The 15886-nt window shown below is 48.9% G+C and overlaps 6 protein-coding genes across 6 annotated transcripts; 4 read left to right on the forward strand and 2 right to left on the reverse strand.

Moving 5' to 3' along the window:
• Window positions 1–1663: 1663 nt before the first annotated feature.
• On the forward strand, window positions 1664–3374 carry BO79DRAFT_136090 (cytochrome P450; the record flags this gene model as incomplete). Its single annotated transcript, XM_025678074.1, has 3 exons — window positions 1664–2443; window positions 2511–2688; window positions 2764–3374. 3 exons carry the CDS (start codon window positions 1664–1666, stop codon window positions 3372–3374), a joined length of 1569 nt encoding a protein of 522 aa, XP_025544608.1.
• Window positions 3375–4206: 832 nt separating this feature from the next.
• Window positions 4207–5497, forward strand: BO79DRAFT_213367 (NAD(P)-dependent alcohol dehydrogenase; the record flags this gene model as incomplete). The annotated part of the gene is made up of 4 exons (XM_025683204.1): window positions 4207–4212; window positions 4274–4408; window positions 4472–4479; window positions 4543–5497. The coding sequence occupies 4 exons, from the start codon at window positions 4207–4209 to the stop codon at window positions 5495–5497; spliced, it is 1104 nt and encodes a 367-aa protein (XP_025544609.1).
• Window positions 5498–5699: 202 nt separating this feature from the next.
• Window positions 5700–6621, forward strand: BO79DRAFT_135351 (NAD(P)-binding protein; the record flags this gene model as incomplete). Its single annotated transcript, XM_025678051.1, has 3 exons — window positions 5700–6336; window positions 6400–6488; window positions 6538–6621. 3 exons carry the CDS (start codon window positions 5700–5702, stop codon window positions 6619–6621), a joined length of 810 nt encoding a protein of 269 aa, XP_025544610.1.
• A 1242-nt stretch (window positions 6622–7863) lies between these two features.
• BO79DRAFT_164769 (uncharacterized protein) lies at window positions 7864–8778 on the reverse strand (the record flags this gene model as incomplete). The annotated part of the gene is made up of 1 exon (XM_025679221.1): window positions 7864–8778. The coding sequence occupies exon 1, from the start codon at window positions 8767–8769 to the stop codon at window positions 7864–7866; it is 906 nt and encodes a 301-aa protein (XP_025544611.1). The 5' UTR covers window positions 8770–8778.
• Window positions 8779–11965: 3187 nt separating this feature from the next.
• BO79DRAFT_224237 (pectinesterase precursor) lies at window positions 11966–13354 on the reverse strand (the record flags this gene model as incomplete). The annotated part of the gene is made up of 6 exons (XM_025683654.1): window positions 11966–12076; window positions 12133–12380; window positions 12429–12493; window positions 12544–12935; window positions 12990–13130; window positions 13193–13354. 6 exons carry the CDS (start codon window positions 13352–13354, stop codon window positions 11966–11968), a joined length of 1119 nt encoding a protein of 372 aa, XP_025544612.1.
• A 1644-nt stretch (window positions 13355–14998) lies between these two features.
• On the forward strand, window positions 14999–15731 carry BO79DRAFT_186530 (uncharacterized protein; the record flags this gene model as incomplete). Its single annotated transcript, XM_025680475.1, has 2 exons — window positions 14999–15331; window positions 15387–15731. The coding sequence occupies 2 exons, from the start codon at window positions 14999–15001 to the stop codon at window positions 15729–15731; spliced, it is 678 nt and encodes a 225-aa protein (XP_025544613.1).
• Window positions 15732–15886: the final 155 nt, after the last annotated feature.

Here is a 15886-nt window from a genome sequence, read left to right on the forward strand (position 1 = left end):
TTAGACATAGTCTCTCCCACTCGATTCTTCGGCATTGAGGTACCCCGCATTGCGGTAAAGGAACCGGTCCTGTATGCTGCTTGTCTAGCATACGCTTCACATGTCCTCTACCTCCACAAACGTATCCCTCTACAGGTAAAAGAGGATCTACACGACCGCGCCCTCCGGAAACTCATTCCGGTGCTATCTTCGTATCGTCAAGGGCCCGGACATGATTTTATCCTCGCAACGATGGTTCTCTTGCGCATGACCGAACAGTTTCTCGAACCAGACCAAGACCATCAACATCATCTATATGGAAGTTCCACTCTTTTCCAGACAAGTTACAACAACTCGTGGCTATGCACCGAGTCGTTGTCTACCACCTCCTTCTGGGCCTACCTACGGGGCAGTATCCGGGTCTCAATCCTACACGAACGACCGTGTCCTTTTAGCCTAGACTACTCATCAATCATGCGGGACTATTCGTCGCGGAGTGCCACTTTGTCCGACGAGATGCACACTAATATGATAACCTATCTTTTGGCGCAGCTATGCAGTGCGTGCTGGGGCGACAGGGCCTCAGCGGAAAACGCGGGCGCGCCAATAAGCGGCATCAGTGAAGCAATATCCGATTGGACAAGCCGTCTGCCCGCGTCCTTTCAGCCATGGTATGTGCAGTTCAATGAGGGGAACATGTTTCCCGATGTACGCTACCTCGCTCCCTGGCACTGTAAGTGCGGTCCAAGGCAAGAATCTGTGATTCATCCAATTGATCTATATTTGGCAGACGTGGCTTGGCAATTTTACTATGCGGCGAGAATTATGTTAGCGGTATACTCACCCACAGTTCGCAACGCTGTGAATGTCCTCGAATTGACCCGGATGCTGGAGGTGGGTGAAGCAAGAATATCCCACGTTGATCGCATACCAGTTGACATTACCCAGGAATCCATCACCAGGCCGCATCGCTGGCTTTGTGGGGTGACCCTCTGCGCTAACATGAACGGGGTAAAGATCAATGGGAGCCATCTCGTGGCGTGGAGCGCGCAATTTGTCACAGGCCGAGCTGAGCAGAGTAAAATCCTGGGGATGTTGGCCTCGCTCGAGGACGAGACTGGCTGGCCAAGTCGGACCTGTTGCGCGCGCTTGCGGGGACTGTGGGATGGTTCGAGACGGTCGTGGGTGAATGAACAGTAGAATTTACCCTGTAAATTCCTCGGTTCCGATGAATTGCCTTTTCTGGGAATCCGACTCCGACACTGCACTCTGCGCACCATTGGTACCTTTCTTGTAGCAGCAGCTCTAGTGAATACGTGTCTGACTATACTGAGGATACATGACGTGTCAATCAATGGAGGCTCATCACCCTTTTAAGGGTCAGATTTCCAGGCCAGCATTATATAATAATGGCTATTTTTTGATCATCGACTGCTGAACGGGATCTGACGCAGTGCATCGTATGTTCCGGTTCATTTAAATGCTTATATTCGACGTAAAGAAGAGACGGTCCAGTTTGAGCACTTTGCTTGGAAACAAGAACCAACAAATAGCCTATCTACTTTGCGACGAGACGAACGCAAACCCCAAGTCACACCTCCAGGTCCTCTAGTTCAACATGGGCACTCTACACAAAATCCTAGACCGGGCTATCAACAGAGACATGGCCGCAACATTCCCTCGTATGGACGCCATACATGTGGCTGTCGTTGCGTTTATTGTCGTTCTTCTCATGCCTATTCTGATCTATCTCCGAGACGTCAAAGGGCTGCGCAAATATCCTGCAGCGGGCCCGTTTGGCATTGCAGCGCTCACTCCACTATGGCTCATGTACCATAACTGGTCTGGTGTTCGTTGGAAAGCAATCAAAAACGCCCACCAGCAGCACGGGAGCATCGTGCGGATCTCGCCCAACCACCTCTCCTTCACCGATCCGGACGCATACAAGGAGATCTACGGCCACAAAGCGGACATTGTCAAAGACGTATTCTACAGCAACATGGCGGGCAATACGCCCAACATGGCGGACGCAACCGACCGGGTGGACCATGCGCGGAAGAGGAAGCACTTTGCTGCTATCTTCTCCGCCAAGAATGTCGCCATGCTCGAGCCGCGCGTGCAAGCGTGTGTGACCAAGCTCGTCGAGTGCCTCAAAATCAAAGCTGGTGGCGGCATGGTCGCCGAGACGGATCGGTTCCCTGTGAGCTTAGACGGCAGCTTCGATATCAGGCCGTGGTTGAACATGTTCACGTACGATGCGATCAGTTCCATGATGTGGTCGGAGAGCTTTGGCTTCCTGGACCGGGGAGACGATTCGTGTGTTGCCGAGGCTGCAGACGGGGCTACGAAGACGGTGCACGCGATGCAGACATTCCAGGATTCGGTTTGGTTTTCGGTGTTTTGTGCTCATCTTCCTCCTCTTGCGTATGAGGCGCTCCGGTTCCTGTCGAGTCGATCAGCTTGGGTGAAGGCGTCTTCTGATTTCACAAGTGTACGCGTTGACTCCCTCTTCCCTCCGCCTTGGTATTGAGCAGCTCACCATTCCTTTGGGACAGATTGCACGTTATAAAACGAACAAGCGCCTTGGAGTTCTCCCTGAGCAGCAAGACATCTTCGCCCAGTTCCCAACGGCCTCCGACGACGGCAAGGGGCGTCATTCCCTCCCCATGTGGGAACTCGTGGCCGAGAGCAGCGTGATGCTCAATGCCGGTACGTTGCCCCGGTTTTCCAGCGCACCAACGCGGACAACCACGGTGGGAGAAATTATTAATTCCTGTGTCATAGGCAACGACACCACCCAAACCACCCTGACGAACAACCTCCTCCTCCTGTCCCTCCACCCAGAGATCCAATCCAAGCTCCGCGCGATTCTGATCTCCGCGATCCCCGCCTCCTCGCGTCCTGTGGCCTCATACAGCACGCTCTCTCAAATCTCGTATCTTCGAGCCGTCATCGACGAAAGCTTCCGGATCCTGACCCCACAACGATTCGGCCTTCCGCGACGGACCGTCTCCCCCTCGACGATTGCAGGCCATGTCATCCCCCCCGCGGTCACGGTGTCCTCCCCACTGAGCGAGCTGCACGTCAACCCTGCGCTCTTCAGCAAGCCCCGCGAGTGGATCCCGGAGCGGTGGCTGGCGGACAGCGAAGGGTTCGGGGGCGCCTCCGAGCGCGCGAACCTGAAGGAGTATGTCATGCCTTTCACGACGGGGGCTCGGGCCTGTATCGGTCGCAATCTGGCCTATATGGAGGTTAGTATTGCGCTGGCGGCGCTGGTCATGCAGTTTGAGTGGATGCTGGGCGAGGGAGGGCCCGAAGAATGCTTTGGCCAGTTCGAGAGGATTACCTCGAATCCGACCAAATTGGTTGTCCGGGTACGGCCGGTCGAAGCTTGAGGCTGATCTTGTCTGGGTAGTTGGGTGCTGGGAGCTGAACTGGAGGTTGTTTTTCTCAGGTTACCTACTGCGTAAGGATTTGCAACGGGAGAGGTGTTGCTCTTGCCTTGTGTTGTTCCTGTTGGCTTTCTCGCGCTTTTGTCCGGTTATGCTTTTTTCCTACTATTACCTCTCCGCATTTTTTATTTTTATTTTTACTTTCTTTGGCTCGGAATTAAACAAATTTTATCACGACGTTTATGGTATATCGCTTCCGTACCAGTCTGCACGCAAGAAACGTCTTATAGGTCTACGCGTAACTCCGGCTTCTGTGTTTCTGCTTACAAGTCCATACTTCGAAGTTGTCCAGGTGACGTGCCTACTTTTACTTCTTCATTGTTCAGAACTAGAGCTTTTTTCTCCGATTCACCATCAGTGGACTGCATAGTGATCGGGATTCAGTGATCGACTGTATGGTTGGATCCGGGCTCCCTGCCTAGTCCGAAAATGGTAATTTCTCGGCGAAGCCCTGAGCGGACGGAGATTTCTCAATCTCGGGAATTCACCAACTCTCATGTAGAAGACCCACTCGCACGGAAAAGGGATCTTGATTTGGGAGCCCTGAGTGATGATATCTCTGAAGACACATCCCCACAAGGCCCAAACGCACATTCCCATGAGAGGAAACAGAATTCGTATGTGCCAGGCCGAGAAGATGACGAGCGTCCTATAAATGGGGCTTGAATTTCTGTAACAGAATTGCAAAGAGAGCAACAAACGCAAAGGGAAGTGACTTCACTCTACGAGCATCTATCTGGTACTTTCTCGCAAAGAACCTTCTATCAAGGAAACTATGGAGGTAAACGTGTTCCCCATGTCACGGGCGTGCACCGCGCAATGCGAGACTCTGCTGACCCAAGCATTCTACGCAGAACCCGTCGTTTGTGCTTCGCGCACGTCAAGAGGTCGCCATCGAGGATCGCCCAAGGCCTGTCCTGGAAGATCCATACGATGTGCTTGTTCAGGTCGCGCAGACTGGTATTTGTGGCAGCGATGTACGGCAATCATGCAGTTCCTCTTGTTGAACCGGCCCTGACTGACTGACACTCTGGTCTTAGGTTCACTAGTATGTCTGAGCCCTGCCTCTTCCTTCCTTCCCGCATGACCTCAAGCTGACGAATCTAAACAGCTGGCAGCGCGGCCGAATCGGTGAGTACGTCGTCACAGGGCCGATGGTCCTGGGCCACGAGTCCTCCGGAGTCGTGGTCGCCACGGGATCCAAGGTCACATCATTTAAGCCCGGCGCCCGCGTCGCCATGGAGCCCGGGGTCCCCTGCCGCCGCTGTGAGTACTGCCGCAAGGGCTCATACCATCTCTGTGGGAGCATGGTCTTCGCGGCCACCCCGCCGTGGAACGGCACGCTGGCCAAGTACTATGTCAACGCGGCGGATTTCTGCTACCGTCTCCCGGACACCATGACGCTGGAAGAAGGCGCGATGGTAGAGCCGGTGGCGGTCGCGTGTGCCATTGGTAAGACAGCGGATCTGCGCGCGGGGCAGACCGTGCTCGTCCTCGGTTGTGGGCCGATCGGGGTGTTGTGCCAGGCTGTGGCGCGGGCGTGGGGCGCCAGGCTGGTCGTCGGGGTCGACGTCGTGCAACGCCGCTTGGAGATGGCGCGGAGCTACCACGCTGACGGCACGTTCTTGCCACCTCCGGCCGAGGCCGGGGTGAATCCCATGGTGCATGCGGAGGAGGTGGCTGCGGCGGTCAAAGAGCAGTACCTCGGAGAAGGCGAGAACGGGTTTGACGTTGTTTTGGAGTGTTCTGGTGCGGAGCCCTGTATCCAGATGGGAATTTATGCGGCGAAGAAAGGTGGGATGTTCGTGCAAGCAGGCATGGGCAGAGAGAATGTCGTCTTTCCCATCACAGTGGTTTGTACGAGGGGTTTGGTGGTCAAGGGGTCGATTCGGTATTTGCCGGGATGCTATCCGGCTGCCATAGATCTCATTGCAAGCGGACGCGTAGATGTCCAGCGACTGATCACGAACCGGTTCAGGTTTGAGGAGGCGGAGCAGGCCTTTGAGCTGGTCAAAGCGGGTAAGGAGGATGTGTTCAAGGTGATGATTGCCGGTGTGGACTCTTGAAGGGGCGTTATTTCGCCGAATACTTGCCTTTTTGGTAGTTGATTAGCTTTTAGCCCTAATGTATTGGCAGGAGTGACCGAGGCGGTAGTTACTCCGCGTACCACCTATCTTCAGTAATTACAAAGGATATTAAACGCCCCTTCCCATGTGTATCAAAGGCTATCCCACAACACCCCTTCCTCCGACTCCACGGATAGCTACCATGCCTCTCTACCAGCCTGCGGGCCTCAACGCCCCCGTCCTCTCCCAATTTTCTCTCCAGGGCAAGACCGCTGCGGTCACCGGTGGCGCCCGCGGAATAGGACTCGAGATTGTCCGGGCCCTCGCAGAAGCCGGTGCCGATGTCGCTCTCATCTATGCAAGCAGCCCGGAAGATGAGGTGCGGTCTGCGGCTTCGCAGATCAGCGCTTGTACGGGCCAGCGCGTCACCGTATTCCAATCCGACGTGACATCTCGCACACGGATAGCCGACACGCTGGAGCAGATTGCCTCCGCGCACGAGAACGGACGCCTGGATATCGTCGTCGCGAATGCCGGAATCTGCTCGAACATTGCCAGTCTGGAGTACGATGAGAGCTCCTGGCAGCGGGATAATGCGGTGAACTACGATGGTGTCATGTGGACAGCCCAGGCGGCCGGAAAGATATTCAAGCGGCAGGGAACAGGTAATCTCATTATCACTGCTTCCGTGAGCTCGATCTTGGTGAACATGCCCCAGACGCAGGCCGCCTATAATGCTTCCAAGGCCGCGGTGGTGCATCTCGCCAAAAGTCTAGCGGTGGAGTGGGTGGATTTTGCGAGAGTCAACTGCATCTCGCCTGGGTTTATTATGACGGAAAGTAGGTATACTCCGTACAAACAATTGTTGATTTGATCCTGGCTAATCCTCATTCTCAAACCAGTGATCACCCAGCAGCCGAAAGAGCGAGTCCAGAAATGGATGGCGATGATTCCTGGCGGGAGGATTTGTGATGCTGCGGAGTTGAAAGGCGTACGCTTTCTGTCTTGCTCCTACAGATGTGAATGCTAACCTGTGGTAGGCTTATGTCTTTTTGGCCAGTGATTGCTCCAGTTACATGACCGGGGCGAACTTGGTCATTGATGGAGGCTATACTCTGACTTAGCCCTTGGAAATGCAATTCTATCGCATACTAGTAGGAAACCTTTTATAATAAGTATATTATAGAAAAGGATTTTGCCGAGTATAATATTATATATCTATTTTTAATCTACTAAAAATATATACTAGAGAGAGATAGATTATAAACTCATTTACTAAAGTAATACTTAACAGCGAAACTAGAAGATAGTATATACTAGATAATCATAAACTATTAGAAAAAATTTCTTGAGAAAGTAGAGAAAGGCTAATTATGGAAAGCAGCTATCTATACACACCTGGGATATCTATATAAGTATCCCAGCTATCCGGGTAAAAACCAAGGAGATAACCGATAACTAATATAAGGTAAAGATATTTGTTGAATAATTATAGAATATTTTGCCATCAATATATTACCATGTTGATATCAAATCTGTATTGAAGAAAAGGCATTTTTGTATTAATGAATAAGATTAAGCTATTCCTTTATTTCACGTTATTTATTATCAAATGAGAAAATAGGATTATATGTCAGCTGGACCTAAAGGAGATAATCTCAAGTCAGTTCTGTGGCTTAGTAATTTCAGCATACTATCTTATACTAATTATTATTACTACAGGAAAAATAAAGTAGATGTTAAAGTTTCCACAGATTACATGCGTGAACATCGCGCGATCGGGGTGATTGCTTATCTATTCTTAAAACATACTCACCTTAACTCACTCCCGGTCGCGCGACTGTAAAGCGGCCTCATCTGTTAGCTCACCCGAGAGACACCCACCCACCTACTGGCCGCGTTTAAGCCACACGCCGGGAGGTTAGTAGTTGGGTGGGTGACCACCAGCGAATCCCTTCTGTTGTATGTTTTTGTTTTGCCTAGATGTAGTTCGCAGAGAAGGGCGAGTAGGAGATGGCTACCTACTCATAGTAATAAGCAGAAACATATCTCCAATGAAGTTGTTATGCATATCCCTGTCTTGACTTATGCATACCCAGAGAATTATAGAAACAACATGTGATAGTAAAAACCTTATGATGTTGAAGATAGAAATTCCTTGCTTTTATAATTTTGAACTGGCCAATAGTGAATAGGTGTTTTACCCTGTGGTTTTCTTGCTTTTTGAAGTTTGATTAATCGAAACACAAAGTAGCTTCCTAATTCATAAGACATCGGTCCAGTCTCTGGTCTACTGATGAAGAGGCGAGTCATGAAATATATGATAGAAGTCGAGATGCTATACCTGTTTATTGTTTGCGGAATCTCTATCCAAGAATAAAGGTGTGAAACTGGGGTTTTGCCTGTATCCAGATTTTCAGAGCAGCCTCTGCAAGTGCAACGCGCTTCCTGATGCCGTTTTCTGACTTAACAACCATCAAGTTCACAATGACCAAGTGGACATCGTAGGGACTGATGCGATCGATGTGGTCGTCTATAAAGATGGTTTTTTGTTTCGAGTCACGCCAGTTCGCGACGTCGCGACCATAGGTTTTTGCAGGATGAGATTCGGAGTACCGAACAATATTTCTTGTCAGGTACTGCAAGGACAAAGCCAAGACATCGAATTCGGCTCCATTATTCCAATCAGGAATATGACGAAGGCGTCCCCAGTTGATGGAAGTAGGTTCTAGCCACCCAACCATGTTGCCGCCTTGATCGAGAAGCTTGACATAGTCCATGGAGTCTTCAGAGCCTTTCATCCGGAGCCGAAGTGACTGGGTATAAACCAGGATGCATCCATCTCGACAAGCCTGCTGGGCTTTAAGTGGAAACCTTTCCTCTTGGTCACTCACAGAGAGGAGGCCTTCTTGTATGCAGTATGCTTCATCACCCATCTGGGCAAGCGATGTCCATCTCCTCCGAATGATATTATCATATTCTTCCCAAGTTACCTTGGCATTAAGTGCTTTTGGAAGCTTACCTGGGAAGCAACCCCCCTTCCAGGCAATCAATACAGCAAGACGAGCCAGAATATGCTTTTTGCCATACCGAGAATTTAGCTCATGGGGCTCTGTTGATGCACTATGAAGAACTTTCCATGGAGTGTGCCCATCCTGAGAGGACGGGATAGCAATTTGTGCTAGCGACGCAGAAATTCTCTCCCATGGGCTGTATTTATAGCAGAGGTGTATTGCATTATCAACGGATGACCAAGACCATGATGGAAACATTTCTTGTATGTTTTGATATCGCATAGGATAATCTCCATCTTCAGTCTTCCAAAGAAGAGCCTGACTAAAGTCGCTAAACGGCAGGCCATAATGATGGTTTTGTCCATAAAGGAAGTGTAAAATTCCTGAGAATGCGAAGAGGATATCAGACTTGCGAGTAAGATCCCTGCTTGTGTATTCGCCTAACAAATCCGGATATTTAGACCACGGGATTTGGACATTTGAATATATAGAGTAATGACCTGGACAGTCCTCATCCTCGAGTGCGGTCTTCCCATGGCAATGATAAAACACCCCTTGATCAGTGAATACTAGTAATCTTGGTGAAAGGATTGCTTCTTGGAATGTCCATCCTCGAGTTTGCCATTTTGAGGATCGACAAATCTTACCGTACGCGTCAAGGTCTTTAAGCAGGTATATTCCCTGTGTTTGACCTGTCCACAGTGGGGATCGCCTCTGTGCATTTGTTCCGGGAAGACCGTAATGTGCATCACTTCCTGCCATGGCAACTAGGGTTAGATATGACTGATTGTATATCTTGCCCATAGCATTCAGCTGTATTGCCTTCTTGCATGGCTCATCGTTTTGTAATATGCAAAGTCGATCAACCCAGAGAAATGGTATCCCTAGGCTTAAACATGCCTCTATTGCATTATTGATCGTTGCAGGCAGGCAGTCATCATCTGCAAGAGACCCTTCCTTGCTTAGGCCGTCAATATTATCCAGCTTTGCTTGTAAAAGGTCGCCTCCTCTACCCCAAACATAGCTTAGAGTGGCATATTTGCAGTCTTGAGGGGCCAATATGACACATCTTTTCTCGGTGTCAATGACGCGAAATTCTTCCACTGGTAAGTCATATGTTTCATGATGATGGGATACCTCATGACCGGTGCCATCTGCACAGTCTTGAAGCCTAGTGATAACCCTGTTCCAGTTTACTTGCGGCTCTGGCCTTTGCAGAGATATCAGATTTTTTCCCGATAGTGCACTCGCAGCCCCGATGAAAGTTGCCTTCCCTGCAAGACAAATCTAGTTAGTCTCTTTGATTCAATCACGGGTATATCATTAGGAGTTCAGGGAGACCCATAAAATGAAGGTGGGGAGGGAGGGGGCTATCGTACGATGGATGGGAGCGATAGTGGAAGACTCAAGTGATTCGAGTGACAACACGATCACCAATTCATATTTGATACCTCTTAATACCCCGGGAATCAATTCCACATCTAGCCTGATCATTGTCTGCGATGAAAGTCGATTCTGGTTCGCTATTGACGTTGCATGGCTAGCAAATGTTCCGCAGGTCTGACAAGACGTAGATCGTTTTTGAACATCATTTAGAGTTCCCAACTTGAGATTGAAGCCTTTAAGAAAATTCGTATTGGTTGTGTACCGTCTACATATTGGTGATTTTGCATCGTACTTAGAGACGAGGATACATCGTGCAAGGTGTCCTAGCCTCATATGTGCACAGAACTGACAAAGGGGATCTGTTTGGATATTCAAGCATTCTGAGCATTCAGTATGAAATAAATTATTCGCTGTAATGTCGTAAAACCTTTCTTGACTGTCGGTATATTCGCCATGAGTGTCTCCTGGTGTGTGGTATCTTAGCCTCAGGTTTCCCTCATTAGACTGACACAATGAGCATGGCTCTTTCGTAGGATCTTGATGACTTGAAGAGAACCTAGGTTCACGCATGAGAAGGTGGTAATCCATATTTGTTTGGCCAGAATTTTATGCAAAGAAATGCTTCAGAAATGTGTAAAAGTAAACAACCCATCATTGATGTTCCCTTTATAGGCCACGGGTTCTTTTAGCAAGTTATGGGTGTGGTAAACATGGAGGGGTAGTGAGCAATTCTATTCGTTTACTAAGAAGGACTTCCCCCTCTTTTGATCTAACGTGATCAGACAACGAAGGCTGCGGTCGGACCGCTGCCATATCAAATTGCGTGTATTGAAAATTAATCAACCAAAATTAGAGGCTTTCCAACATCACATAAATGGAAATATATACAGCTTCGCCTGATGATTAATTTAGTTGGAAGTTATAAACATATTCACTGCAGTGGCTGCAGTATGTGGCCAGCGCTATGAGTCACCTACTACTAAAATGCCTGATGTTAACTCCTCTTCTCTTTCTTAAGCCGAATTCTGAGCTTCATCTTGACCTTCTTAGCTTTTTGAGGTGCTTCCTTCTGGTAAAAGCTAAAGGGTTTCTTTTTTCTTATTCTACCTCTCCTTACTAGCCCCTGCCCGTTCCTTCCATTTTACGAGACATTCCGAGCTGAGAGGCAACTAAGAAACTAGTACGTACAGTCAAAGGGTACCGGCTGACTTCTTATCAGCCCTCTAGAGATCATACGGTTATCATTTCCCATTTTGTAAGATATAGAGTGCTGCGCGCAGCCTGTGGACTAAGAATTATAATTTATAATTGAAGAGCAGTGATAGCTAAATACAGTATTATGTTCCATGTATACTATATTATCTCAAAATACTGCTAAGTATACGGTAAAATGGAAGCACTTAGAAGATTCATTACTGGTCACTATCGAGCGCTACAGGGGAAGGTAGGGTAGATAGAGGTAATTGGACCTAGGTAGAACACAGGATGCTAACATGTTGTTACTCTGTACGGAGTATCCTATGGACTTCCAGATTGTTGTCTCGTTATATCTACCAATCTCATGTCAGTACGTGGCCGTGCATGCTGCCAAGGAAGGCAGTGCCACAGCCAGCAGCATTAACTCCATCTCATTAATTCTCAAGTGGGCATGAGCGAGGTAAGCATGGTTATCCCAGCCCTTATGCACTTATCCTAAAGTCACTCCGGTCGCCCAACAATAAAGCAGCGCTCGTCCTTGCCTCATGCAAACAGCACCCACTGCATCCATGATACTTTTAGTCGCTGCGGCACTGCACGTTCTGATAACAAAACTTCCTCATCCGCTCCTATATCTATGGGATATTTTATTTCCACAATCGGATTCCCTTCTCGAGATAAGATCACTATGCCAACAGGCATATGTTGTGGACGTGCGCACAAGAGACGGTGATGGCCTGTTCCGATGGCACACATCTCCACGAACAATGAAGTGGAGATTTTCACGTTGAGCAAGCGCCCTAATGCACTTCTCATTTAAGCACTTGCGTTGCCGATTCATTTCAATACCATTTGTCTTATTTCTTGTATTCTACATATCATCCTCCACGGTAAATGTACGATGAACACTAACCCGATGCTTATGCTGCACTCCACCGTGCCAACCGCCCGTCAAGTTCTCTTGACTGCTATTCAAGCATCTCTTCCCTAGTGGCGTCGACACAGACGTGATAACCCTGTGCGCGTGCGAATATCTACTGACATAAGATCCGGCCGCCAGTAGTTCACCTCATCCTTGGTGACCGATTTCTTCAGCGTGGAGATTGACAATGCATAACTCCCCGCAATGCAGCCCCCTCGCCGCACGCAATGTGGCCTGTCCAAGCGATATGATGCGCTTCCGTCGAGAAACCAGCGGAAGAGCGGGCGGAGGGTAATGAGGCTGCCGGCGATGATGGCGAGGCCGGTTTCCGTGACGGACCAGATGGCGATTTGGTATGTCGAGTCTGCATTGTCAGATAATTTTGCTGTGATGGGGTTGTGGAGAAGCTTACAGAGGAAGTCCGCGTCGGCGTAGTGTTTTAGGTATGGGAGGCGGATGACTACGGCCACGCTTGCACTATAAGATTGGTTAGCTTGTCCCTGTTCAGATGGAGGGAAGTCACATACACTGCTCCCAGCCCGAGGATCGCACCTAGTGCCACCTTTGTGCGCGGCGACATGTGCAGGTCCCAGATCAACGCTGCCGGGAAGACCCCAAGCGTAAAGTCACAGACAATGGTGAGAGAACTATAGGTGTATGCGATGATGAGGAGGATATCGGTTGATAAGCAGTTGCCCGACTCGAGAGGGTTGATCTGCCCCCAGAAGTACCCGATTGGCAGGCAATCGAGCAGCAGAATAAGCCAGAAGACGAGTCCAATGCATACCACAGAGCCTATCACACTCCAGAGAATGAAACGGTGCAGTGGACGGACAGCTAGTCGAAGGAGGGCAAGGGCAATGGCTACTTTGGCGACGGCCGACGCCCACAGGTAGAGCATTTGTCCAAGCCACCAGTACTGATAGGTGTTAGAGGCCGTTCACGGTGAGCGGAGCAACTTTGTGGAACGTACTATCATCGCATACTGCACTGCGTGCAGACTATCCGAGGGATTAATACTCTTTAGACTGAACGACTCGAAGTCCGCGAGCGTGTGGCCGACCCCGGCTTCCGTCCCTATCATACACAGCACGCTCAATGATATGAACAGCGCCTGTTACAATTTGTCAGTTTCAGATATCAAGCATCTAGTAAGAATAGGATGATGAAAATTACCAGCGCTGCTACCATAAGCGCGTCATCCCACCCAAACGCGCGCAGGATGTATAACCGCACAAAGCATCGCAACGTCACAGCAATTATCGCTAAGCCAACCGTGACAGACGAGACGATGAAGATTGCTAGGCTGTGACCAACCAAAGGTAGGGTGTATTCCATTCTGACCAGCAGACAACAGGAAGCTCGTTTAGTCAATCGGCTCAAAACCCAAGAAGCAGGGAGCAGAAGGGCCTTATACGCGTTTGTAAGAGCTAAAGCGCGGCTCAAGAAAGGAGGGTCAAGGATCGGATCAGCAGCACATCGAAACCCTACCTACTGGGGATTTACAAGCGGGAAACGGTTCATTTCATCAGTAGCAGCACGACTCGCGTGCTAATTAGACTGGGCGTCGGCGTTGAAACAGTAAGGCTAGTTCTGAATATAGAGTGTAAAGGGCCCAATTGCCACACCAAAACCCATATCAACTGGAAATTCCTTGTCATTTCAACGAAGGGGTATGCTAAACAAGTCGCATTGATGGCCTACTTCTCAATCTGCCAGTACTGCCATTCTCGCAAAATCATCTTCCTTAGCTGTACTGGTAGAATACAAGAGAGAGATTCCCGGTCGACATCACTTGATACTCTCCTAGGAGTGATGCAATGGCCCAAGCTCTGTTTCAGTAGTGCTCTTCACTTGTTTCATATCCTGGCCCTTCCCGCCCCCCACAGTTCTACAAACCATCGTAGACTAGGGCAATACACAACCCCTCTAATCAAATCGCCCGCAATTCAGAACACCAGATCAACAGTTCCCCATCTACTGATCATCTCGATCCAGACTTAAAGTGGACCCGAATGTAGCAGAGCTTATTCCATGATAGGATGTGTGTGGGGCTAATTTAGAGACACGCCGAAACTCTCCTGACTCGCGTCTTATGAAAGGAGCTTGAACCATATCCCTGCAAAGTATAATTCGGCGACTTTGCACAGATAGAACTCGACACGAGGATAAGTTACAACGCCATGTCGCTAAGCGCTATTCTTGGTGCTTAGGTTTAAGTTGTGTGCTTACTGGTGCGTCTGACAATGCCGAGATGGCCAAGACGGTTTATATGCCGAGACTCTTATGAGAACCGTGAATGACGTTTCAATTTGCTTGTTGAAGTTTTGTTGCTTTTACATGGGGACTGATTGTAGCTAGCTACCTTAAAAGAGTCTATAGTCGCAGTTCATGGAAGTGGTTGATAAGCTGCAGGCTACCGCGTACAACCCCGGAGGATCATGCATCCACCCCATCCCCATCTCCACAGCACTCGTGAACTAGAGCCTTCATTTAGTTAGGATGTTCTGGATTGTACTGTATGGATGGACATTAGATACTAGTACCATCTGGAGCAACCGGGTAACAACACACTTTAATTTCCTCTTAAACCATTCTTGCTATGATGTCATCTCTTATTCTAATTATTTTATTCTATTCCATTCGACAATATTATTCAATACTCTCGTCAATATCCAGAATATCTTTACACTTACAAATGCCACAAAGCTCATTGGTCAGGAACAAGAATTAACAACCTTGGCTACCCGCCGTGGGTTCTTAGTAAAGGCGCCGCCTGGTCATCACTCGGCAACCGCAGCTGTCGTGATGATGATGCCGCCCAAACCTTAAGTATGAACCACGATCGTATTTAGTATTGATAGCAAGGGACATGTTACACAGTCATTCATAATGACGTCTAGCTACACACAGTTAAAAGAGGGCTAGAAGGACCACTGATAAATTACATAGTGCAACCAGTACTCCTCTCCAGCCCTTATAATGACTATCCGCCATCTTGTCAACCCCTCTCGCCCTATTCTTAGGCCCTTACTCTTTACTCAAAAACAGCACCGCTTCATATCCCAATCACCCATCATCATGGCATCCCGTATATCCGAGGCAATTAAGACCGATCACCGCGAGATCGAAGACTACTACAACAAGATCCTAAGCTCTGCTACCGAGACTGAGAAAACCAAATGGCAGAACCAATTCACCTGGGAACTGGCCCGTCATTCAATTGCTGAGGAACTGGTCGTCTATCCCCAGTTCGAGAAGTCCCTTCCTGACGGCCTGGCTATGGCAGATAAGGACCGCAAGGAGCATCAATCTGTGAGTTTTCCACCAAGCTTTTCACCCAACAGCTTATTAACATTAATGTCTGTAGGTGAAAGAACAACTGAAGAAATTCCAAAACATGAAACCCACGGACCCGGCATTCGAGTCTACTGTCCGGGCTTTGATGAAGGATCTGTCCGAGCACATCAAGGAAGAAGAGAGTCAAGATCTACCGAAGCTGGAGAACGCCGTGTCGGTAGAGGAAAGCGAGAAGCTTGCCAAGTCCTTTGGAAGGACGAAGATGTTTGTGCCGTCGCGGTCTCATCCTAGTGCGCCTGATAAGCCGCCTTTTGAGACGGCGATTGGTTTGTTGACGGCCCCGATTGATCACCTCGCGGATTTGTTTCGGAAGTGGCCGCATACGGAGGGGATGCCGAATCCTTCTACTAAGTGATGTATCTAACTTATTTATTGTATGTTGTGGGTGTGTAATTAACTTTGGGGTGGATTTTATTTGATTATCTTGGGTATATTGGGAGGGATGGCAAGAATGACACACATGCAAAGTGTATAGTATTGTTAGGCGTACCTGGTCTATTTGAATTGGTT

The sequence above is a fragment of the Aspergillus costaricaensis genome (genome assembly GCF_003184835.1).
Source record: "Aspergillus costaricaensis CBS 115574 unplaced genomic scaffold BO79scaffold_2, whole genome shotgun sequence".
Taxonomy (NCBI): Eukaryota; Fungi; Ascomycota; class Eurotiomycetes; order Eurotiales; family Aspergillaceae; genus Aspergillus; species Aspergillus costaricensis.